The sequence below is a fragment of the Kalmanozyma brasiliensis genome (genome assembly GCF_000497045.1).
Source record: "Kalmanozyma brasiliensis GHG001 unplaced genomic scaffold PSEUBRA_SCAF6, whole genome shotgun sequence".
NCBI classification, from domain to species: domain Eukaryota; kingdom Fungi; phylum Basidiomycota; class Ustilaginomycetes; order Ustilaginales; genus Kalmanozyma; species Kalmanozyma brasiliensis.
The window spans coordinates 468,949-492,819 of NW_015961989.1; the positions used below are offsets into that span (position 1 = coordinate 468,949).

At 58.2% G+C, this 23,871-nt stretch overlaps 10 protein-coding genes across 10 annotated transcripts; 4 read left to right on the forward strand and 6 right to left on the reverse strand.

Moving 5' to 3' along the window:
* Nucleotides 1-98: 98 nt before the first annotated feature.
* PSEUBRA_005538 (Phospholipase C, phosphatidylinositol-specific, Y domain protein) lies at nucleotides 99-4,541 on the reverse strand (the record flags this gene model as incomplete). The annotated part of the gene is made up of 1 exon (XM_059465555.1): nucleotides 99-4,541. The coding sequence occupies one exon, from the start codon at nucleotides 4,539-4,541 to the stop codon at nucleotides 99-101; it is 4,443 nt and encodes a 1,480-aa protein (XP_059320390.1).
* Nucleotides 4,542-4,910: 369 nt separating this feature from the next.
* PSEUBRA_005539 (uncharacterized protein) lies at nucleotides 4,911-5,798 on the forward strand (the record flags this gene model as incomplete). The annotated part of the gene is made up of 1 exon (XM_016438946.2): nucleotides 4,911-5,798. The coding sequence occupies one exon, from the start codon at nucleotides 4,911-4,913 to the stop codon at nucleotides 5,796-5,798; it is 888 nt and encodes a 295-aa protein (XP_016290260.2).
* Nucleotides 5,799-6,001: 203 nt separating this feature from the next.
* PSEUBRA_005540 (Acyl-CoA dehydrogenase, type 2, C-terminal) lies at nucleotides 6,002-7,333 on the reverse strand (the record flags this gene model as incomplete). The annotated part of the gene is made up of 1 exon (XM_016438953.1): nucleotides 6,002-7,333. One exon carries the CDS (start codon nucleotides 7,331-7,333, stop codon nucleotides 6,002-6,004), a length of 1,332 nt encoding a protein of 443 aa, XP_016290261.1.
* A 1,350-nt stretch (nucleotides 7,334-8,683) lies between these two features.
* Nucleotides 8,684-10,393, forward strand: PSEUBRA_005541 (Alcohol dehydrogenase GroES-like protein; the record flags this gene model as incomplete). Its single annotated transcript, XM_016438943.1, has 3 exons — nucleotides 8,684-9,591; nucleotides 9,678-10,166; nucleotides 10,258-10,393. 3 exons carry the CDS (start codon nucleotides 8,684-8,686, stop codon nucleotides 10,391-10,393), a joined length of 1,533 nt encoding a protein of 510 aa, XP_016290262.1.
* A 165-nt stretch (nucleotides 10,394-10,558) lies between these two features.
* On the reverse strand, nucleotides 10,559-11,440 carry PSEUBRA_005542 (HD/PDEase domain protein; the record flags this gene model as incomplete). The annotated part of the gene is made up of 1 exon (XM_059465556.1): nucleotides 10,559-11,440. One exon carries the CDS (start codon nucleotides 11,438-11,440, stop codon nucleotides 10,559-10,561), a length of 882 nt encoding a protein of 293 aa, XP_059320391.1.
* A 339-nt stretch (nucleotides 11,441-11,779) lies between these two features.
* On the reverse strand, nucleotides 11,780-14,830 carry PSEUBRA_005543 (WD40 repeat; the record flags this gene model as incomplete). Its single annotated transcript, XM_059465557.1, has 1 exon — nucleotides 11,780-14,830. The coding sequence occupies one exon, from the start codon at nucleotides 14,828-14,830 to the stop codon at nucleotides 11,780-11,782; it is 3,051 nt and encodes a 1,016-aa protein (XP_059321651.1).
* A 459-nt stretch (nucleotides 14,831-15,289) lies between these two features.
* Nucleotides 15,290-16,945, reverse strand: PSEUBRA_005544 (uncharacterized protein; the record flags this gene model as incomplete). Its single annotated transcript, XM_016438960.2, has 1 exon — nucleotides 15,290-16,945. One exon carries the CDS (start codon nucleotides 16,943-16,945, stop codon nucleotides 15,290-15,292), a length of 1,656 nt encoding a protein of 551 aa, XP_016290264.2.
* Nucleotides 16,946-18,798: 1,853 nt separating this feature from the next.
* On the reverse strand, nucleotides 18,799-20,853 carry PSEUBRA_005545 (uncharacterized protein; the record flags this gene model as incomplete). Its single annotated transcript, XM_016438992.1, has 1 exon — nucleotides 18,799-20,853. The coding sequence occupies one exon, from the start codon at nucleotides 20,851-20,853 to the stop codon at nucleotides 18,799-18,801; it is 2,055 nt and encodes a 684-aa protein (XP_016290265.1).
* A 418-nt stretch (nucleotides 20,854-21,271) lies between these two features.
* Nucleotides 21,272-22,537, forward strand: PSEUBRA_005546 (MT-A70-like protein; the record flags this gene model as incomplete). Its single annotated transcript, XM_016438986.2, has 1 exon — nucleotides 21,272-22,537. The coding sequence occupies one exon, from the start codon at nucleotides 21,272-21,274 to the stop codon at nucleotides 22,535-22,537; it is 1,266 nt and encodes a 421-aa protein (XP_016290266.2).
* Nucleotides 22,538-22,889: 352 nt separating this feature from the next.
* On the forward strand, nucleotides 22,890-23,852 carry PSEUBRA_005547 (Short-chain dehydrogenase/reductase SDR; the record flags this gene model as incomplete). Its single annotated transcript, XM_016438987.1, has 1 exon — nucleotides 22,890-23,852. One exon carries the CDS (start codon nucleotides 22,890-22,892, stop codon nucleotides 23,850-23,852), a length of 963 nt encoding a protein of 320 aa, XP_016290267.1.
* Between the last annotated feature and the right edge of the window lie 19 nt (nucleotides 23,853-23,871).

Sequence of the window (23,871 nt, forward strand, 5' to 3'; positions counted from 1 at the left end):
ATGGTGACGATGGATGGTAGAAATGCAATACAAATGAAGCAGGAAATTGTGACCATAAAATCACATCCTCCCATTCGAGGTTGGCGTATGGAAGACGTTTACGAATGCTTGGCTGGCCCGGCAGCGTCCACGAGACCGACCAGACGCAGCCTGGAATGGACAAAGAGCGTCGAGAACAGGAACTGCGACAGCTGCTGGTCGTACAGCGGCAAGTGACGGTAGCCTTGCTGCAGGGCACCCACGGATACCGAGTACGCTGCTACGCTCTCGGCGTCGATCGAGGATGTGGACGAGGCAGAGGATGAGACGCTGTCTTCTCTGTCCCTGCTCCCGCTTGGCAGCTCACCTTCTGCTTTGACTGTCTTTTCTGCATCTCCACCGGTGCCGATGGAGCTATACGAGTCGAGCGAGAGGCGAGAGGCAGATTCGAATAGGGATGTCGAACTCGTCGACGTGGTCGTCAAGCGTGCGTCGGATGCAGCCTTCGACTTGGATGCGTCGACTAATTCGCTTTGATGATTGTGTAGGTCGTCATCAAAGATCTCGAAGCGGACAAAGCAGAGATCGAGCAAACCTCGACTGAGTCGATCCAGCTCCGCTTGTGCCAAGGCATCTCCCGACTGCGAAGCCTTGCTTGCTTCGATCAGTGCCATGACCTCGCTGCTGGCGCCGGCTGGCACGTCGATGAGTACGCTCATGCCCGTGTGCCATTCGGGACTGAAGCCGTTGCCCTTGACAGTTGGTGTTCGCAAGAGATGAGTCGGTGCCAGGGTGGAGTCGTCGATTCGAGAGCATGCGTTTGGCGGTGCAGCCTCCGACCCCGAATTAAGCCCCGCAGAGCCGTCTTGGGGAGCTGACATAACGGCAGCGTCCTGACAGCGCTCGGGTGTATCAGTCGAGGCGGGCTCATTCAAGCCCGCGGCCTCGCTGTTTTCCGAAGCGCTGCTCGCATGGTCGGCTGCTGCGCCGGACATTGCTGTGTCGCTCTGAACGATCTGCTGCCGCTTCGATGGCATGACTGTCTCCTTCTCATCTGCGTGGGCGGACACTTTCTGCAGCAAGCCCTTGGGCTGCTTGCCCCAGCATCTCGGCGCAAGCAAAGAGACGACTACGAAGGGGTCTATCGGTTCGCGACTGTCGTTGTTGCTTTGTCCTTTATCCTTCTCCTTGTCTTTCCCTACACCCGCTCTGCTCTTCTTGGGTAGCTGCTGAGCGGAGATGATGCTGAGGTCGAGCCGAAAGCGCACCGCCTTGCCCGTGAGCGTCTTGCCTTGCTCTTTGGTGCGCAACGCTGCTGGTTTGAGCACGTACCCGCACCGGCCATTACGGCTGAACATAGCTTGATTGAGCTCAAAACCTAGATCAGTCGTTTGCCAATTGAGTGCGACGAGCTGGCAACCCGTTGCCCACATGTCGAGCGGGACGAAATTGCGACTGGCGTGTAGCCTGGCGAAGCTCGTCATCGACGGATAGACGCGGGTGAGGTGATTGCGGTTGTGCTTGATCAGCGCTTCGTTCGAGATGGCATCGCGGATCATCTTGAGCGCTGTCTTTTCTGACAAGGACACCATGTGCTGATTCGCGTACGTCTCCTTCTTGTTGAAGCCGCGGCACTTGACGCCGATCGTATAGACAAGAAGAGATGCGAGTGCGGTCGACATCATCTTTTTAGCTTGCTTATCGCTGCGACTCGCCGCCTTGGAGTCTTTGCGGGTCTCGCTGATCGATCCAAATGCGTCGAGTGCATCTCCAGATCGATAGCCTGCTGCTGCATGCTTGGAGTCTCCGCGATGAGCACGTCGAGTGACGCGTCGCACGAGCTGCTTGGCGCTCGAAAGACGGGAGTCGATCTCAGAGTCGGTCGTGGTCGTTGGAGTATCTGTAGCAGATGTGGGAGCCTCAAGCACCATCGTGGGGACCACATTGGTGCCGTCCGGGTGGGTGGACGACATTGCATCGCCGCTGGGTGATGCCTTTGCAGGCAGCTCTGGGCGCTGACCGTCGGTTGCCGCAACATTCTTCGCCTTGACCAAGACTTTGAATTTGAGCTTTTCGGGCGAGGGAAGCTCTTCTGTAGCGCTGGGCATCTGCTGCGAGTCAAGGGGTTGGTTCAACAGCATCTCGCCGAGCGTGTCCTTGAGAATCCGCGCCATGGCTTCTTGTTGCGGTGGGTCGGCGTGCACCTCGAGACTCAGGATCAGCGGGTAAGGCGAGGTGACAAAGGCGTACCGAGCAATGGCGCTGATGACGTCCTGAAACGGGACCCGACTGGTGAGGGTGCGGCCGTGGGTGATCTGGGGCACATTGTTCGGCCCATCCCAGCAGTCGAGCTCAACGCTGCGTGCGCCCTGCAGAAGAGCACGGATGTATCCTTCGACCGTGCTATCGCCCTTCCACTGCCCTCCAACGAGATACGTGTTGTGACTTGAGCTGATGTAGTATTCGCTCAGCGGCCGTGTCATGTCGTGCTGGACGGTCGACTTTCGCAGATGTGCGGCAATCTTCCGAGTGTTTGCCATGGAGTCACTCGCACCGGCTGCAATCAGCTCTTCCGCTGTCTCAGCAAAGGCACGCGAGGGCGTCTGCTGTTGGCCGGTCTGCTTTGAGCTCGGCTGCGGATCTTTGTTCGCCTCTTTGTCGGTCGAGGTAGACACGGCTGGCTTTCCAAGCACAGGCACGTCCGTGTGGTCGGCGACCACCGTCGAGAACAATGGAAGTTGATCGAGCAAAGGTGGATTGTCGGAAGAGGAAAGGAAGTCGAGGAAGCCGTCATAATCCATCTGAGCCCGTTCCGCGAGCTCACCGGCAATATGCGAGGTCGAGAGGCGGCTGTTGCAATGACGACGGAAGAGATCGTCGATTTGACCGTCGGAAAAGTCGCGATTGCCTTGCTCTTCACGGATGAAGCGGCGGAAACTCGCGACAGAGATTGCACGAGTCTGGCACGGCTGCGCTTGAGTTGCCGGAGCGCTCTCTACGGATGGCACGGCGCCTCGGGACTGGCTATCGACTTCTGAGCAGATTCCTGGTGTCGAAGTTTGGTCTGCCAAAAACAGGTCATCATTTGATGACGACGTCGGAAGGGAGTCGTGTCGAGACTGATCAAGGGTGAGATCCGCCCAGGCCGCAAAGATGGTCTGGATATCCGCTCTTTGCTTGAGTAGCGAGACAAAATGCTGAAAGTCCTGAAAGTCGAGATAGCCACGATTGCGCCAGTCGGCAAGATTGAAGCAGCGCCGAAGATGAGCCTTGTTGGACTCGATGCCGAGACGCCGACAGAGCAGCATGGCCTCATCGATGGACAGCTTCTCGTCGTTGGACTGATCTGCATCCTTCCAGTGATGACGCATCCACAGATGGCGACGATGTTCGATGCTCGATGATGTGCCGGCGGCGCCGAGGAGCTCTCTGCGGAGGGACTGAAGATGGAGCAGACTGGCTCGCCATCGTGAGAGCGAATCATCCGAAAGCGCAATCAAGTGCAGAGCTTTGTAGATGCCGCCGTTTTGGTATATGATGGTGAGCCATCGAGGCTCGTGAGCAGATGAGATGTTGAGCGAGGTGCGGTAGGACGCCGCTGAGGGGCCGAAGCGCACTTCGCGAATCGATTCAAGATTGACGCGGTTGTTCTTCTTGGATTCCCACAGGATCTGACCACGATCGGGATCGAGCTTGAAGGTGCGAGGTTTGACTTTCTTGTGGGTGACTTTGAGCATCTGTTCACCCTCAGGCAGTAGGAGGTCGTTCGGAGCATCGCTGTTAGATGTGCTGGCTCGCCTGGGGCCTTGTATTGGAGCGAGGCTCGCGGCACTTGACGACGTGGAAGCGATTGATGCTGATCTTTGCGCATCGGAGGCCTGTAGACTAGTCCGTTGGGTAGCCGAGCTACATGGACGTGTGAGGCTGTCGGTGCTGTCGGCTGGCGGTTGCAAGACGGCCTCATCTTTCTGGAACACTGCTGGAGGTGAAGCAAGCAGATGCGCAGCTCCATCTGGCGTCCTGGATAAGCTGCGGAAAAGACCATCAGATTTGGCTTCTGCTTCTTTCGATGTGCTACCGGACCGCATCCTACGAAAAGTCTCGCTCGCACGTCTCTGGTGGAGGACGCGATCCGTCAGTGTCACGACACCATTCGAGAAAGTGCGGCTGAAGCTGGGGCTCTTCGGCGGTGATGTGATGGGAACGGGCGAGGTGGCGAGACTGTCCTGCGGCGACGGATTCTCAGGGAGACGTGCTGCGCCTATTCTTGGGGCTGCGATAGGTTGAGCCGCTGTCCTGCGCGCGGCCGCCTCGTATGACAGAGGCCCGTTGCCGGAGCCTCCACTGAAGGATCTTGGTGGAGGTGCAAAGCTTGGACGCTCGACGTCTTCCATGGTATGATGGAATGAGATCATGTCCGTTCCTTCTGTGGTCGGGTGCGAAGAACCCGCACCCCCTGCGTCGTCATGGTGATCCGAAGGTTTGCGGATCAAAGAGCGCAGCCAGGAGCGCACCGGAAAGTTGGGCCTGTCGTGAGGAGCATGATGATCGCTGGCTGACATTGTCAGACTCTATATGACGAGCAGGATCATTCCTCTGTTGGGTGAGATCATCCGAGTTTGAGGCGGGAGGATGGTGAAAGAACTTTGATGAAAGGACGAGATGCGCAGTAGTTGGAAGAGGGACGGTGGGACTCAATGTCCGTGCTCAGTTCAAGGCGCCCAGAATGGTGGGCTTCCCTCGCACACAGCCAAGGAAAAACGCTTTATCTGCCCGATCTCAGGGTCCTACCAACGTCCTACGTGTTGAAATCGGGCTGCGGCCGTGGAAATTTTTGAGGTGCAGCTCGACTTTTCTGATTCTTCTCAAGGACCCTTCTTGCCTCCTCTGCAACAAGCTGTCACCATATCACCCCTCCTTCGACGCAAAAGATGTTCAAACGAGTGGCGAAAGCGACCAGCAAGAAGGCTGACGTCGACGACCTCAAGTCGGCCACCGGCGATGACACGGCTATCGGCATCGACAAGCTAGTGGATGAATCCTCCAGCTCGGAAGGCGAAGACTCGGAAGGAGACGATGATGAGGACACGAGCGACGAAGAAGACGAGGATGAGGAAGGAGATGAGAGCGATGAAGACGAGGCTGAAAAGGCAGAGGGCGCCAAGACTGGCTCAAAGCGCAAGCGCGGCAAGGACGCAAAGGAAGACGAGGAAGAGGATGCCGCCGCTCAGGTGTCAATAGACGACGCCATTCAAGATCCCATTTACGTCCCGACAGAAGGCGAGAAGAAGCACGGCATCTTTGCTTCTCGATGCATCGTATGCGAAGCTGCAGTACTCAAAGACGCACACCTCGTCACGGCGCATCTCGAGGGCAAAGCTCACAAGCGCCGAATGGAGCGCTTCCAACGCTACGTCCAAGATCAGCTTTCCGAAACACAACGCAAGGCCATCGATGCAAGGGACGCCGTTGACCAGATGGACGCTTGGAGGGCCGAACAGGACGAGCTCGAAAAGGAAAAGCAGGCGCAAGCACCGCCGAGCAAGAGGGCGCTGGCAAAGAAGCAGAAGGCTGCCGAGTTTCGCCAGAAGAAGAAGGAGCAAGCTTTGAAGCGAAAAGCGCAACAAGCGGCCAAAGGCGACAAGGATGCCGACAAGGAGGAAGCCGCAACAGAGCAAAAGACCAGCCCGAGCAAGAAGGACAGTCCAAAAAAGAAGGACGGCTCAAAGGAGAAGGACGGCTCAAAAGCAACATCCAGCCCAGAGAAGAAGACGGTCAAGGCGAAGAGTCCTAACAAGAAGGCTAAGAAGGACGCTTGAAGCGACCACGACATCGGCAAACCCAAGCGCCCCATCCATATACCCACTCGTAGCAATTCGACACAGCATCCCAATTTCAGGCATTCATCGCAAACAACCGGTTGGCTCGAACAGCAAAGGACGAGCAGAATCTCATTCGAAAGCAGTTTCGATCTTTGTTACAGGAGCACTAGGGCAAACAATTAAATGTTGACCAGCCCTTTTTAGGTGTACCAAGTGGGGGTGGGCCAGCCGTCCTTTCCAGGTCCGTGAAGGGCGAACCTGCCGACCTCGGCCCTCTTGTGGGCAATAGGGTCGTGCAGCGTATGCGTCCTCAGGTCCCTGAAGGCGACGTCGAAACCATACTTGCCAGCGACGGCCCTTGCGCCGGTCAGCTCGTAGATCTGGCTCGTGATAGCCAAGCCGACATCGGCGGCGTTGATTTTGGCCGCAGCGACACGCACAGCGAACTTGGCACGCTGCTCCTCGGTGATCTTCTGGCGAGGGCTGGCGTGCAGAATGCCCGCTGCCTCATCGATGACGCTGTCGATGAGCGAGGCGGCGGCCCAGAGCTTGGCCTGCAGATCACCGTAGCCGATCTGGATGTAGGCCTCGTCGGTGCCGCGAGCGACGGGCGAGGGCTGGTACGGCCATCCACGGGTGTTCGCCTTGGTGTAGGCCAGGGCGCGAGCAAGCGCTCCTTCGGCAATACCGAGGTAGAACGAAGTGAACACGAGCTGAATCTGTGGCAGGTTGAGCGTGTTGTACGCGCCAATGGGCTGGAACTGCTTGTTGACGTAGCCGAGCGCATCCGACCACGAAATGACAACATTGGAGATCGAGATACCGCCCGACTGGGTGCCGCGCATGCCGAGCGTGTCCACCCACTCGTCGCCGTAGACGATGCCAGGCTGGCGGCTCAGCACAGGGGCAAAGACGTGCGAACCGTCCTCCAGCGATCCCTCGAGGATGGTCACGTCGCTGATCTTGCTGCCGGTAGAGAAGGTCTTCTTGCCATTGTAGATGAGCTTGTCGGGATCGTTCTCGTCTTGACGCACCTTGAGGTCGGCATCGCGAGGGTTAACGGCGCCGCCGACAAAGTACTTGTTCTTGGTGATCCACTCTTCGTACTTGGTCCTCTGCTCGTCCGTGCCGACAAGAGCAGCAGTCCAAGACCACAGGTAGTGGTAGCCGATCAGCTGACCGAGCGAGCCGTCACCACGAGCGATGATGCGGATGACTTGATAGGCCTCCTTCCAGGTCAAGCCAGCACCACCGGCAGACTTGGGACCGAGGATGGTAACCAGACCGGCATCCTTCAGAAGCTGGACCTGTCGGTAGGGGACGACATTGCCACGGTCACGGATGGCCTCGTCAGCGTGAAGCAGCTCCGAGACCTGCTCGGCACGGGCAAAGACCTCCTCGGGCGTGGCAGGGTCCTTGTCGAAAGTGGGGTACTGAACCACTTCGGGGTCAGGCTGGATACGAGACGAGCCCTTGACGGCGGGCGCGACGTTGTTGCCTGGGGCGGTGGTAGCGGTAGCAGCGGGTGCCATGATTGGTTGGGGAGGACAGAAGGAGAAGAGAAGTTGTTGGGGCCAAAGAAGCTGGCTGGGAGGGGTAGGCTGATGTATATATGAGGCGATCCCATCGATCCGCTTTCCTCGCTCAAATAAAGCTCTCGGATCAGGCTAGACAGGGACCCTTGATCCGAGCGAAGAAGCAGATGGGGCAAAGGCGCTGTCTCTCTTCCTCACGCCTTGTGAGACTAGAGCGACATAGGCTATCAGGGCTACTGCAGGAGTGGGTCGCATGATCAAAACCCTCCTCAGGTCACGCTCTCTATCCGTTGGCCTGGAAGAACTTTCTCGCTGAAAGGCACCCGACCAAGATGCAGGCAGGCGAACGTGGACTTGTGTCAGCTGAAGCTTGATCAGAAGACGTGTGGGACCTGTTCGCAAACACAGAGCTTGGTTGAAACGACGTCGAGAGCCAGTGCGACTCCAGCGATTGGGCGAGCAAGCTGCCTACAGGACTAACTTTATCGCAGGACCGGGCAGGCAATAAGTTAACACTCCGTGGTGGTGCTAACTTTGACTAGGATCACGTCTTAAGGGCAGCCTTCCGAAGCTCCCGCGACATCCAAGTCGATAGCTGTCTGCGCGTAGATGCGCTTTCAGACGTTGACCTTGCACCATCGGCTGTCAGAATGATGTCTCGAAGCACGAAAGTCGATGCCGCCGTCCGCTGTACCATGGTAGCGAGCTCCAATGCAGGGTCTTGCTGCTTTTTGTAATGGCAATACAAGATTTGTATTGATGGTCTTAGTGCGCTTTTCACCATTTGGCGCTTTGTGACAGCCGAAGAGCGAATCTGACGTGCTCGCTCGCCATCTGGACCCTTTCTGGTCGGGAAGATTCGCCATCGGACACCAGTACCAAACAACATTGCCCGCTATTATGCTGGTGCCGCCGTTTTGAGCCGCATGGACGAAATCAGATGGCACAGTCGTAAACGCGCTTCGGCCCTTGAAGGTTGAATCCAGGTGACCAGACCGGTGGCCCCACCTTCGCTTAGATTGGCGTGTGGGCAAAGCTAAGCCCAAAAGTGGTTGTGACTGGTCGCGAGAAATCGCCGAGGTCTCCACGAAGAAGCACGCTAGCGTAGTCATCAGCGTCATGTCGACCGCGCACATTCAAAGTGTCGTTTGCCTTGGGCGTGGTCGTATGTGTTGGTACAAGCGGCGAATCTTCTAGCTCCTGCAACTTTTGCTGTCCCTCGTAGTCACCATCTCGACTACCGAGCTGGCCACCTTCCTGACTTCTCGACACCACCTCATACCACCTTCTCACACTTCGCGTCCACGTACTGCGACGTACTCCACAGGTTGCACCGATCCATACACCATGGCGGAACTCGAGATCATCGACGCCGAGATCGTCCCTCGAGCGTCTCACGAGCAAGAGCTTGCAGCCATCAGCAGCCATCATGCGACTGCCAAGCAAGCCGTCGCACCTGCTCTGACCTCTCTCTATCCAGTCTACACACAAGCAGAGCGCGATGCAGCCCTTCGACTGCTCGCTCCATCCACGCACGACGTTGTGCTCGGCGCTGGATGGACGGATTCGGAAGCGCCCTCGAACACGCTCGGCGACGAGGAGCATGCATCTCGTCGCGACTCGTCCTCCTCATCCTCTTCATCCTCTCATTCCGGTCCTTCGACGCCGTCAGGTCTGACGCTGCTTTCACAATCAATCCTCAAATCCGCCCGCAGCGACGACGCGCACTCAGACGCGCTCCTGGTCCGCTCGTGCCTGCAAGGCTGGTCCCTCTCCTTTGAGCTCACACCCCACCAGCCCATTCCCGCACCTCAATCTTCGGACGAGATCCTGATCCGCAACGACGCAGTCGGCCTCAACCCGGTCGACTGGAAGAGCGTCTCGTACAACTTTGGCATCCCTGCCTTCCCCTGGATCCTCGGCCGCGACATTGCAGGGACGATCGTTCAGCCTCCCGCGGACAACGAGGAAGGGTGGAAGGTGGGCGATCGTGTCTGGACGTGCGCAGACTCGCGGTCGATGCGTGCGGGCGGATATCAGAGGTTCTCTGTGCACAAGAAGGGAACGCTGGCGAAGATCCCGGATCAGATGACTGACGAGGACGCTGCGACATTGGGGACGGGTCTGATCACGGCCGCTGTCGCGCTGTTCGCCTTCTTCAAGTTGCCATTTGCACCGCTCGAGGACAATGAGCTGGCAAGCAAGCTCGATCAAGTAAAACTCGTAGAAGAGCAGGACAAGTCCGACTGGATTCTGTAAGTCCTCCTCCCCATGTCTAGTCCAAAAAGGCTGAGAGCAACACTGACATCATGCTTCGCGCTTTTTCCCGTCATCATCACAGCATCTACGGCGGAGGTGCAGTGACCGGCATCTACGCCACCCAGCTCGCGGCCATCTCGAACCTGCGCATCATCTCCATCGCTTCGCCGTCCAACTTCGACTACCTCCGCTCCATCGGTGTCTCAGCATGCGTCGACCGCCATCAGTCGCCCGACGCAATCCTCTCCTCCATCTCCTCGGTCCTCTCGGAACACGGCGGGCAGCTGCGATACGCTATGGACTGCGTCTCATCCAGCACAGCCAATCTCTGTCTCGAAGCTCTCCGCTCCAACGCAGGGGACAGCGCAAAAGAGCTCATCTGCCTCGCGGGCAACCCCAAGGCCGAAGCGGGCGAGGTGACGGTGCACAAGATCTCGTTCTCGACCACGTTCTACCACCCAGATGGCGTGTTTGCGAAGGACGTGCTGGCGTACGTGACACGCTTGTTGCGAGAAGAGAGGTTGAAGCCCTGCCGACCCGAGGTGTTGGCTGATGGCTTGGCTGGCATTCGGTAAGTCTCTTGTCCACGTGGTGATCATTATCGAGCGAGAAGCTGACTTTTCGAACCTTCTGACTTGTCCTTTTGCGTGCGATCGGTGCAGATCCGGCCTCGAGCTGCTGAGAGAAGGCAAAGCTCCGCGAGCGAGAAAGCTCGTCGTCCGCGTGTCCGACACACCAGCGGCGGACGTGACCCATCTCGGCGTGCGCACCGAGCTCGGTTGGAATGGTGTCGTGTGAAATGCCGTTGTTGCAATAGACGTCTTCGCATCCGAACTCTGCGTGTGCCCGCTTCTTTGAGCGCTTCTGAGCCCGTCAAGTGAGCCCGTCAAGCACATCCTCTGGCCCTGTCAATGCGGAACAGATGCACTGAACTGCGCTTCTGCCTGTAAAATCGATCGAAATCTATGCCTGAACCCCATTTGTCCCTTGCTCCTCATGAAACTCCTCCCCCTCCTCCTCCTCTTCATCCTCCAACAACGCCATCTCACTCCCCTGCTTCCCCACCAGCCACTCCAGATCCAGCTCGTCCAAAAAAGCCCTCATCGCTCCCTGCCTCCTTTCCGCCTCATTCCTGCCTGCGATCGTATAGAGCCTATCACCTCTGATCTTGAGCAGCTTTTCATAGAAATGACCGACGGCACTGCCGTTATACCCTTCTGCCTGCTCGGCGGGGGGCACAGGGTTGTCGGTGGGATTGTTGGGAGGGACGTAGAGTGGTCTGTTGACTTTGGCGCTGTAGGCAGCGCACCTAAGCACCCCAATGGAGCCGATGGCGTCGAGACGATCCGCATCGGAGACGCAGTGGAATTCTCTACAGCTGTCCAGCCAGGACTGGAGCTGCGTGTCGTGTTCGGTGCGATGATGGGGTGGGGTTCGACGTCGACGTTCGTCCTTACTCCAGCTGACGTTGGATACGATGTGCTCTACTGACTCTCTCTGCCCTCGCGTCACACCGGAACACACGGGATCGGCCCAAAATGGCGCCAGCACCGAAGAAGGCGTTGTAGAGGAAGAGTATTTGGCATCGGTGAGATCATGAAAGAGCGCCCCGAGCTCAACGACCAGTTTGTCGACGGCTCCAGCTTCAGGGGACCGTGTGAGGGACAGTGCGAGTAGACGAACGCGATGCACGTGGTGATAGTCGTGCGAGGGATCGTGATGCGCAAAGGCGGATTCGACGAATGATTCGGCGGCAGCAATGATGTCGGCTTTCTGGGAGGGCGGGAGGCGCGATGCCGGGGCGTATAGGGAGGTCGACGCGAGCACCGGGGAGAGGTCGTCCATCGTGTCGGCTTGAGAAAGGTGAGGCTGAGTGAGGGAGGCGATGAGGTGGAGACGGTGGCGAGGAAGGAGCAAGAAGTGCCACGCACGCAGGTCCAAGAAGATCTGCAACCCGCGCATCCGTGCGTGACGTGAGCTCTAAATTTTTGCCGGACCCTTGCGCCGTCCCCTTTCAGCATCACTTCTTCTCGGCTTCGACCCCTCGCACACCACCACAGCACACTCGAGCATGGTATGGTATATGTGTTCGATAAAGTAACACGATAATGCCCGACACAGTAACATGATAACACCTGACAGCGATACCACCCGAATCCAATGCCTTCGCCTGAACCCCCGCGCCTAGGCAAAGAGCGAAGTGTCGATCCCCTGACTGCCAAAGTTGGTGACGCAGATCATATGATCCTCGCTAGCCGAGACGATGCGGGTGACGTTAAAGTCGACGTCGAAGATCCTGGCTCGATGACATCGAATGTCCCTGAGACACTTGCCCGTCACCGGCCTGTGCTCGTCCTCGCCGTCCTGCTCTGGCGAAGCGGGAGCGGGTATGTCGTGTGACTGCTCTCCATCGATCGTCTCCTCTTCCTGTTCTTCCGCGGAAGCCGCCTGCGGAGACGAGCCAGTCTGGCTCTCTCCATCATCAAGACGCCACAGCTTGATCATTCGATCGTATCCACCCGAAATCACCAGCCTGCGCTGAGGACAGAACGCCACCGTCCGAACCAACGACTGATGATCTCCCAACACATGCGTGCACCGCCCGCTGACCGTATCCCACACCCGAATCGTCTGATCATTAGACCCGCTGATCAGCGTGTTGCCCTTAAACACAATGCACGCCAATCCCTTCGTATGGCCCCTGAACGTGTGCTTCCGCTGGCCCGTCTCGAGGTCCCACAGAAACATCGACCCTTCCCCCGACGCCGAGACCACCTGGTTCCCCTGCAGGTCCACCGCGTTGACCGGTCCGATGTGCTCGAACGTCATACACGCCCGCGGGGCGCGAGCCGCCGGCGCATCGTTCGTCTCCACATCCCGCATCGGCATCTCCGCCCGCCGCCACACGCGGACCGTCGCATCCTTCGATCCGGTCACGATCCACCTCTCGTCAAAAACAACATCGAGCACCGCCGACGTGTGTTCCCTCAGCACGCAATGCACTCGTTCGTATCGATCGTGCACCAACGCACCCGATTCAATGTCCACCGTCACCTGAGTCCCGTTGGTCGCAGTGTAATTCGTCATGGACGCAAGAATCGCCGCAAAGTCCCAAATGAACACCTGACCGTCCGAAGAAACGGAGACGAGAATCCGGTCGTCGTACTGCAATGCGAGCACCGACGCCGCGTGACCGGTGAGGATGTGCTTGGTATCGCCCATCTCAGCATCCCATACTCGGATGGTGCAGTCGCGGGAACCAGAGACGATCTTTCCCGGTGTACCCGTGCCGAGCCCGTCGTCTTGGCGAATGCAGTAGACCGAATCTTTGTGACCCCGGAGCCAGCGGCGGGTGGGCTCGAACCAGCTCTTCTCGCGACCGGGGCGAGCGACGCTGCCGGGCGTCTGCGGGGTCAGGTCGCTCGTCGACGACGCCGACGGCTCGCGAGACATGGGAGCTCCGCCGGCGGTGCTGCTTTCAGATGTCTCTGCTTTCGTGGGGTATTGCGGACTCAACCAGCGCTGCTGCAACACCCACCTGTCTTTGTAGAGCTTGCGCCAGTTGAGCGATTCAGCAAAGAACTCCTCGGCTTCGGCCACTTCGGCGTAGTGTTCGGAGATGGCGGAGGGACGCCTGGAGGGTCGGAGCGAGCCCGCGCTTGTGTGTCGTGACATGTCGACGCCGCCGGAGTCGTACGAGCCAAAGTAGGAGGATGAGAGACTGGCTTCGATGGCGCGCCGAGCGCCTGCTGGTGTCGACGGAGCGGGGCGCCCTGGGCTGAGGAACAGACCGAACCGTCCCGTGGCAGCCGTGGGCGAGCGAAGAGGACTCATGGCTGGTGTGATGGATCGACCGGTGTCCACGTCGACTTCGTTGCGCGAAGTGCTGGAGAGGCTGAGGCCAGCTAGTTGCGGGAAGGAAGGAATGTGCAGATTGTCCTTCCAGCTCTTGAGTGCGGCCAGTCGGTCGAGGTACGGGCTCGAGGTCGACGCGGCCTTGCGTTGCTCCTGGATGCGACGAAGACGTTCCGCTTCCTCCTTCATGGCTTTACGTGCGGCGCGGTTGGCGATACGCTGCAGCTCCACCTGATGCTTGAGGACCAGAGGCGCATCTTCTCGAATAGCCCAGTCCGGTTGGGCGAAGAACAGATCGCGCCATAGGAACTGGTTGGTCGCAAACGCCCTCCATCTGCGACTGACGCGCGAGATGGCTAGCAGGTCCTTGTGGGAGTCTAGCATATAGAGGATGCACAATGCCAACTCTGGCGGGAGATCCCAGAGGAAGTCGATGCAGCTGCGGTCCTCCTTCTGATCGATTGGCTTGCCCTGCTCGCGATGTCGATCCTCAATAGGTGCAAGTTCGTGCTGCCCATCGATGTAGCACGCCTCGTCACCGATCGAAAGCGTGGCACCCATGTGGTCGGATGCAGCGTAGTCAGATGTAGCTGTAGAATAAGAATGTCCGCTCCAAGAGACCCGGTCTCGTCGTAGCGCGATACGTGCCTTATCAGGGTGAGCGCGAAGCAAGTCGTAAGGCTCGATAGGAGACCCTGGTCGTGCGGTAAAGTAGCCGTCGGCGTCGGAAGCGATACTGATCTGCGAAGGCGTGCGGTAGAGGTCAGTTGCTGCCGGCGTCGAGGGGATGGAGAGCAGGCCGTCGGAGCGTGTGGACGATGATGAAGGAGGGTCGGTGGGTCGAAGGTGGGAGCTATTTGTACGTTGCGTTGCGAGGGTGGGGCGGGCTTCATCGTCAATGCTGTCGACTCTTGTCTTGGGTGAGACGGAAGCGTGCATGGTGTTGTCCGCCTTGTCAAGGCCTTGTGTTGATGTGAATGCGGTTGGCGAGGGAATGCTGCTGCTGCTGCTGCTAGATGCACTGGGCCTGCTATCTACGCTGTTCTGCCGGCTGAACTCTGCTTCGGGACTATGGGCGGAAAGCGGGGTGATGGACCCGCTTGTGCCGGACCTGAGCATTCTGCGTCGTCCATTCCGATCTGTTGCCCCTGCTGTTCCCATGAGCTGCTGGCTGTCTTCTTCGTCAGGTGAGCTCAATGGCGAGGTGGCGGTGACGCTCCTGAACGAGTGGACTGGGCTGGGCAGCGACGGCCTTCGATACGAGCCCGAGGCCACGTTCTTGTCTGCGATCAGCGGTGCAGAAGCTGTCGGAGGTGATTGCAGGATCTCCTCTACGTCTAGCTGAACCGCAATCGGCGGTGCAGGAGGTATCGACGTCATGTTGAATCGACGGCACCCGTCGAGCGCCACAGCTGGCTATCGAGATGTCTACTGAAGCCTTGGCATCGTATGCGCCGCTGCTGTCCGTCGGTGCAATGCAGGAGCTGCTTGTATGTGGTTGACGAAGCGGTAGCTGGCGATGGATGCAGAGCAGGAGATGTTTAGGAATGTCTTTGGACGTCGACTGCATGAGGTGGCACTCGGCCGTGCATGCGAGGCAACTGTTGTTTCGGTTGCTAAATTTGGCGCGCGTCACAAACACCTTCCGATTTCAAAGCAGTCAGTCACGCATGCTCTTGACTCTGCTATGGCAAATCCTCTCGAAGCAGCTTCACGAATGGCTTACTTGGCACGTAAATCAACAGCCTCGACGATAAGGATGCTGAATGAAGGTTTTGCAAGAGAGTCCAGGTGACTGAGAGATGAAAAGAGTGACAAAGATGTACGCGAATAGCGCGGCTACAAAATCTGCCTCGAAGCGGCATGTCCAGGCGCTTCCATCCCCCTTCCAAGCCCAGCACCCAATGGAGCGGCGGGCGCAAACGAGCCTTGTGAAGACATTGGCATCCCTGGTCGCGGCATGGAAGCTCCAAAGCCAGCACCGTATGGCATCATTCTAGGCCCACCGGGTGGTGGCGCCATATACTGCTGCTGCTGCTGTTGCTGCTGCAAGGGAAGCATGGGATCATTGGGTCCAAGGGGTCCGAGTGGACTCGAAGAACCATTCGAGCTACCGCTGTAAGGCGAGCGCCTGCCGTCCTGTACTCCAACCGACAACAAAGCATCGCCGCTCGACGCTGGCAGCCCATCTCGGTATCCACTTTGGGTGATGGAGGGAGGCAGGGTTAGCTCCTCGGCCACGATGGTCGCAGGTCGGTTGGTTCGGTTGTTGGGCGTGAAGCGACTCGACCTTCGCGGATCGCCCTTGCCGATGCTCTCGACACGACGCAATGACTTGGGTCCGTTGTTCTTGGACGTGTTTCGACGAATCTGTGACCCGTTCTGGTGGTCGTACGAGCCGTCCTGCGACATGAACATGGACTTGCGATAGGTCCCTGGTCCAACACTGTCGATCCTGCTGCGTCGCATCCCCGACAGGTCTCCAGAAGACTGGTTCTGATGGTACCGCGATCGACGGTTGTTGGAACTCGCGGGCGGTGGCCCGCGCAGATAGGGTCGCTGCTGGGGGTTGTTGTTCGGTGGTGGGTTCAAGCTTGCTCGTCGGGGGAGCACGCCAGCGGGGGGACCATCGAGGTAGCTGGTGCGATGGTCGCGCTGGTCATTGGGGCTCTTGGATGGGGCGCCGTTGTAGGCACCATGGTCAAAGAGCGCGCCTGGCGTGAAGCCCGATCCATCTGGCGCGACCGATGCCGAAGTGAAGCCATTGGTCAAGCGCGGTGAATCGTAGGAATCGTCCGCGTTCGAGTGCACGGGAGGATGAGATCCACTGACGTTGCGTCGGAAGGTGGCTGATGCTGTTGGGCCCGGAAGTTCGATGCCGCTGCTGGCTCCTCGAGCATGGCCGCGACGAGGTCCACCGAATCGTTGCGACTCGTCTCCGCTGAAGCTGCTGGCGCTGTGGCTGGGCATCATTCCGTACCCACCATTGACACCAGGCGCGACGCGATCATGGCCCATGCCATTGGAGCTGAGCGAGTCGTCCGCAGCCTCCTCGTAGCGACCTCCGCGTCCCATGGGCTGCGCAGAGGTGAGCAGACCCGCATTCGGGCTGGAAAGGTCGTGCATCGACTCGTTGGGCCGGAAGGCGGCATTGGGGTTGGTGCCCGCAGCTGCAGATCCGTATCCTGCGGCTGATGGTTGGTACATGGCCCTGGCAGCAGGTTGTCGTCGAGCGTCGGTGCGCGGACGGTTGACGTACTTGCAGGTGACACCGATCAGGACAAAGAGGAAGAAGGTGCCAAGAAAGCCACCGAGCAGGATGGCAACGACTGGCGCTTCGAGACTCGAAGTTTGTGTCCTGGCGATCTTATGATGGTCATTTTGAGCGCTGCTTGTAGCGGATGGGGCGGCGCTGACGGCCTGTCTGGCGACGAGGGCGCTACGACGAACGACGTGCTTGACGAAGCGTCGTGGCAAGTCATTCTGTAGCGTCATGGTGGTTGTGCGAGGGAGGGTTGTGCCGAAGGAACAAGGGACGCAGCCTTTCCTTTCCGAACTGCACAGTTGGCAGAAGGATGGCTAGCTCGGCTAGACTTTGTGTACCGGTCCGAGCGATGTGCTAAGTGAGGCGCAATCGAAGACGGCAGCGAGGCGACCTGTCGATGCGCTAGCGTGTCCGAGATGGGCTTGCGCTGAGGTAGAAAGATGGTGGAAACAGAGCAGGTCCAGCTGTAAGTCCTTGAGAACGAGATGTCGAGATTCCAGAGTCGAAAGAAGAGACAACGCTGCAGGTGTAGGCCCAACACGAAGAAGGAAACTTGCGAATGAAAACGAGCGTGGTGTATCTGACCAGCTTGACAACGATGGGCAAGAGGAGAGGCGCGATGGAGAAGTAGTCGAATTTGAGAAACCTTGCTAGCAGAGTCGAAAGGATGCGGTGCGAGAGCGAGACGATGTGCAAGGATGCTTAAAACCAATGCCGAACCTCGAGCTGGCCAGAAGATGCGAATGAACAAGTCCGTTAATGGGAGTGGAAGACTGAGATGAAAGAGAGTGGAGAGACAAAAGGAAGGAAGTAGAGTGGGTTGGTTCGCACAAGGAGGCTCCGATGGTGGTGATGGTGTTGGTTGGTGGAACGATGGCCAAGAGAGCGGAGATTAATCCAGACCAAGGAGGAGGGAACAGGAGGAACGGGAGACGAGGAGGGATGAAAGCGGCGCCTGTGGAATGCGAGGAGGATGAGGAGGAGGAGGGGCACCAAGCGCGTCTCTCCCACACACCGACCAACAGCGTGGACGGATTCGAGGTGCTGTTGGTCTCATCTTTGACCGAGGCTCCCTGCATCCGACGCGCTCAACCAGCACGCCAACCAGCCTTTCGGCAATTTATTTTTATTTTTTAAAACAAGCAAGAAAGGGTCTTTTCTGTCAGAGCCGAGTGGACACTCTTCTTGAATACGCAAAAGCACGCCGAGCTTCTATTTGACCTGTAAGGGGGCTTGCCTACATCATCGACAGCTTCTTCAATCAGATCTTGATCGGCAGTGGTGGTCGAGGCTGTGACAGCACTTTTAGGAGGCATTCAGGGCGCTCGCTGAAGAACTGGCCGTGGTTATGCACAGCGGCACGAAACGCATGAGGATTCGGCGTCTCTGAAGGGGTGAGCGTGCTTCTGATGCCCGTCTGTGCCGCTCAATTGACACACGGATCATTGACACCTTCCAACCCCTATCCTGCTTTGTCGCTCGGTTGCACTGCAAAAACCTCATGTCGCTCAGCATCACGACCACCACCGCGAGGTGGAAAGCATGCAGCAAGGTGCCGCTGGCCGTGTGGTGGGCCGCGTTGTTCTGCCATTTCTCGATACGCGCCTTTTGCTTTACGCGTATCCGAGCCCAGCTTTAAACTTTCAATTCAACATTTCGGCGGCGTCGATCCTTTTTTGAATACAATTGATGCAGCCAACTTGCAGCTGAGGTTCTCCTCCTCGACTGCTCTGCTGTCAACCTCACTCCTCCGGCGTTTCTGGACCCTCGGCCAGCCGGAATGGCATCCTGCAGCTCGCAGCGCCGGCAACAGCTTGCCTCGGGCCAAGACTTTCCCATCATTCATGCCGCTCCATGAGATTGCAACACAACTTAAAAGACACAGGGAGAGAGCGAGAGAGCCGTGCGAATAGAAGTCACACGCCGATCATCTGCACTTTGTCGATCGTCTGGGCGCTTCTCACGGTTGACCGTGCTGAGTGGCATTGAGTTTCCATGACATCGATCCAGGCCCACTACATTGGTCGTAGCAGCCACGTGTGCCATTCGGGTGCAAGCTGAGCTGAAGCAATCGCCAATGCCATCAAAGATACGTCACCTGCGTGCCCATCTTGATCGTGTCCATCACCTTTCGGTAGACGAGCAACAGCCAATTGAAGCCCAGCACGCCTCCGCCGCCCGAGCCGTTCTTTCCCACCAGCTTGCTCCTCGCATCTCTGGCCGCGGCGTTCCTCCGAGGACTGGCCTTGGTGGCAGCACCCTGCGCTGGAGGCCTTCGGGCTACTCGATAGAAGACGAGCATCATCACGATGGCTGACATGAGCATCGTCCTCGTCTGGTTCGCCTTGCGAAAGTCAAACATCGACGTGATGGTCGACAAGATCGAGTTGTTCGACGTCACATCGCGTGGTGAGCCCTTCTTCTGCGAAGACGACGAAGAAGACTCGCCAGGTCCAGTGGTCGAATGGTGGTGTCCCTCCATGTACCTCGACAGATGAGCTCGGGTTGAAGCATAGCCGGTGTCATCTTTGAGGCGCGGCTCCTTGGTCGCAGCTTCACCACCATTGCTCCGTGTCGATCGACGAGAGTGATTCGAGGCGGCCGAGGTGCTGCTCTCGTTTCCACCATCAATGTCCGAAGACCGCGACGAGCTCGATCGCCTGACGGAACGACGCTCCGCTTTCTTCTCCTCCTTGACAGCGCTGCTGGCAGCTTGCTTCGATCCCGACTCTACACTGCGGGTTGAGCCAGGGGAGATGGCGGGACTCGTCGACGAAGACGAACCCGACTCGGCAGCACCGGCACGAGGAGAAAAGTATGCGGGCGACTGGCTGCGTTGTCGGTGCGATCGCGAGCCTCCATCCGATCCAGAACCAGACGAGCCCGAAGGCGAGTCACGCGTGCCGCGCGAGCTGCTTCGCGAGCTTGCACTCGTCTTGCTTCCCGCTGTTGACGACGACATGGTCTCGGCATCGGTCTCCTTCTTGCCTGTCAGGAAATTGCCGATGCCAGCTGCTAGGTCGCGTGCCTTTCCGCCCACTTTGTTGGACCCCTTGCCGCTAGCTGCAGCGGCGGCAGCAGCTTCCTTGGCCTGCTTCTCTTCTGCTTCTCGCTTCGCCTTCTCCTGTGCGTACGACTTCTGTGCGTTTGCGATCGCCTCTTGCTCCCTCTCCGACTGACCGGTGAGATGCGTCTGCGCTTCGTTGATTTGCTCCAGCAGGCCAAACTTGATCGACTCAGCCAAACTCGAGTAGCCCACAAACTCTCGCGCGTACTCCCACTCGCCCAATCGCGAGGCGAGCACGTGCAGCGAATAGAGACCGACAATCTTCTCGTAGGCTGCGGCGGCCTTCGGCGTAGGAGGAGCGGCACCAAAGGCAGAGGAGAAGGAGGCAAGATACCATTCGGCGATCAGACGCGCGGCGTTCGTGCCTGTGCGTGCCGATGGCTCGACTGCATCCAGGCGAAGAGCTGCAAGCACAGCAGATGAGACAACCGAAGCGGGAAGCTCGATGGCAAGATGGATGGTCTCCGGGGTTGGATCCAGCGATGGCGCGTCAGCTTCTCCTGAAGTCTGTGTGCACAGTCGCAAGGCCTCGAACCAGAGATGACTGATCAAGCTTTGCGGCTGCTTGGACAGGAGCAGCAAGATACGATCGACAACTGCAGCATCAGAAGACGATTGCTGCCTCGTCTGCGCGAGCTTTTCGTTGAGTGTGGCAGAGACTTGCTTGTCGGTATAGACCTGAGTGAAGACCGTCAAACGAAGAATGGCCACCTTTTCGACCAGCTTCTGCACGTCGAGATCAGCGTCCTTGAGCAGAGCCGATGCTGTGAGGCTATGCCCTAGCTGGCTCGGCGAAAGGAGCAGGTCCACCGCCTGTTGGCTTTGAAGCAGAGCAGTTAGGAGATCCTTGGCGAGGAACGCCCTCGCTGCTTTGCCGTAGTGCGCTTTCGCCGTCTTAGTCCGTGAGAGCGTTTGGCTTTCGTCGTTGACGCCCTCTGGAGAAATAGGACGCTTGAGATCGGATGCGGAGGCTGAGATGGACTGCGAGAGGGAGAGGTCGCCTGCGTTGGTGCCCAGCTGGCTCGATTGCGAGCCCGCCGGCGCTGTCGACGTGCTATCTGGCACCGGCATCTTCAGCAGCGCTTCCACTGCTCGATGTTACCGCAGGGGATTCTTCAATACCTTTGACCTCGAAGCAAGAGTAATGGCCGTGGGTGTTGGAAGAGAAAGGAATGAGGAAGTGTGGGGCAAGTGGGAAGCGAGGGAGCGTCTGTGCGTGGGAAGGCAACTCAGCAGGCTCCGGTCCAAACTGTGAATTCTCAGCCGGTGAAGCTGCGCCTTTCTCGGTTCTCGCGCGGAAGAAAGCTCGCGTGATACGGCGAGATGAAGTGTGACTTTGTGGAGAAGAAAGTCGAAATTAAGGGTCCAACACCTTCGACCCTCCAACTCAGCTTCCTATCCAAAGTCACCTTCTGACAGCACCACCACCGCAACACGATGGAGTAAGACCCAGACCAAACTCTGCCTGCCAGCGCTAGCCAGCATGACAATGCAAGATGCTGCGGACCAAGAGGCTGTCGATGCCATCACGGCTGCCTTCCTTTCAGCTCCCACGGCGAAGCAGCGTCTGCTCACCAAGCTGATGAGCAGCACCGACAACCGGTACCAAGAGTTCTGCCAGCATCTCACACGCAAGGATTGCCCCGACGCCGGAACATGCCAGAACCTGCACTTCAAGCCGGTCTTCTATCCGCACACCGACCCTTCGTATGGTCATTGCAGCTATCTCAATACCTGCCATCGCACCGCCTCATGCAAGTATCTCCATTTCGAATTGGATGCCGACCCGCCTCAGCAGCCGTTCAATTTCAAGACCACGGATCCACGTCACCCCCACGAGCCTGACTCGGAGGAAGCAGGCGAGATAGGTCTCATTCACCCGTCTCGCACACTCAAGGAGCATGGCTTCAGCAGCTGGATTCGGCCTTCGTCTGCATCCGGAGCACACACTGCGGACCAATCCGAGGCGCAGTGGATCGACTGTGATCTCAAAGACTTTGACTACTCGATGTTGGGCAAGTTCGACATCATTCTGGCCGATCCGCCATGGGACATTCACATGTCGCTGCCGTATGGGACGATGAGCGACAACGATATGCGCTCTATGCCTGTCCCGCAGCTGCAAGACGAAGGGCTCATCTTCCTCTGGACCACCGGCAGAGCCATGGAACTAGGTCGAGAGCTGCTTGCGCACTGGGGCTACACACGCATCGACGAGCTGATTTGGGTCAAGGTCGGTCAGACACAACGTCTCATCCGTACTGGTCGGACAGGGCATCATCTCAACCACACGAAGGAGCACTGTTTGGTCGGAGCTAAGGTGCGCTCAAATCCCAGCGAGAGGGAGACGCTGGAGAGCAGACCGATCCCAGGGTCCACACAACATTACGTCGGCAGTCGAGGAGCAGGTGTTCCACCACCACTTCCTGATTGGGTGCACTGCGGTCTCAACGCCGACGTGATCGTCTCCGAAGTCAGGGATACTTCGCGCAAGCCCGACGAGCTGTACAGCATCATTGAGCGCCTCTGTCCGGGCGGACGCAAGGTGGAGCTCTTTGGCCGAAGGCACAACGTCCGCAGAGGCTGGCTCACCTTGGGCAACCAGCTCAAATCGGACCACGTTCTGGATCCCGAGCTGCAGCATCGTATCGATGCTTTCAGGTCGAGCAGACTTAGGCAAGGACAGACTCCGCCGATGCAAGCACAGCAGAGGCACTCTACAGCTTCGAGAACAGGCATGGCAACAATGTATTGAGCCGAGCAAATATACCCGATTGATCCACGATTCAGTCAGCCTGGCGCCGGTCTTGGCTCTGGGACCCGCCTCGACGCTCTTGTCTAGGCCTTGAGTTCAAAGGTGGAAAGCGGCAAAGTGTGGTTGGAAGAGCCGCGGTTATGTCGACAGCCCATCTAGGGTCCAGTTCTCTTGATTCACGGGCAACTTGTCCCGCGCCAAAAAGGACGCGCACGGCCGGGTCAGATTTCATAGCCGAAGCCGCTCCCTCCGCTTCCAGATCTTCGCGAGCTCCCCATCCTTCCCTCATACACCTTGAGCCCACCATCCCTTTACACCATATCACGCACTTTCACCCTCCAACGCAAAGACAATGCCAGCACTATCACTCGCGGGTCGCACGGCCTTTATCACCGGTGGATCGCGCGGAATCGGTCTTGAGATCGGCAAATCGCTCGCTGCACGCGGTGCCAATGTCGTGATCGCAGCCAAGACGGCTACGCCGCACCCCAAGTTGCCGGGTACGATCTTCACCGCCTGCGACGAGATCTCCTCGGCTGCCCAGGCGTCGGGCTCTTCGGCGGTTGCTCATCCTGTTCAGCTCGACATTCGGGATGCGACTGCGGTGGAAAAGGCGATTGACGATGTGGCGGCCAAGTTTGGCGGGCTCGACATTGTCGTCAACAACGCGTCGGCGATCAACATGGCGCCTACAGTCAAGGCGAGTGTTAAGAGCTATGATCTGATGAATGGGATCAATGCTAGGGGAACGTGGTTGGTTTCGCGATTTGCGCTGCCGCATCTGCTCGAGAGTGCTGGCAAGGGCAACAATCCGCACGTCCTCACGCTCAGTCCACCGCTCAACTTCAACTCGCTCTCCACCACCCCTGGTCCCGGTGGGAAGGAAGCAGCGATCTTCCCGCATCAGTTCGCACAGACCGCCGCGGCGTACACCATCGCCAAGTACGGCATGTCGCTGCTCACCCTCGGCCTGTCCGCGGAAACGCTCGGCAAGGTGGGCGTCAACTCGCTCTGGCCCTACACATTGATCGCAACGTCCGCCATGAAGATCGTCAGCAAGGATGCCGAGGTCGAGGAGAGGAGGTGGAGGAGTCCCACCATTGTCGCCGAGGCAGCAGCAAGGGTCGTCGAGGAAAACGCGGCGACGTTCAGCGGGCAATTCTTGGTCGACGAGCTGTATCTGCGCGAGAAAGGCTTTGGGTTGGAGGACATTAAGAAGTTCAACGTGGACGAGACGACGGAGCTGGAGAATCTTGCCGAGGACCTGTACATCAGCCAGGAGCTCAGGGATGCAATCCGGGCGAGCCGGAAGTAGAGAGATCGTGTCTACCTGG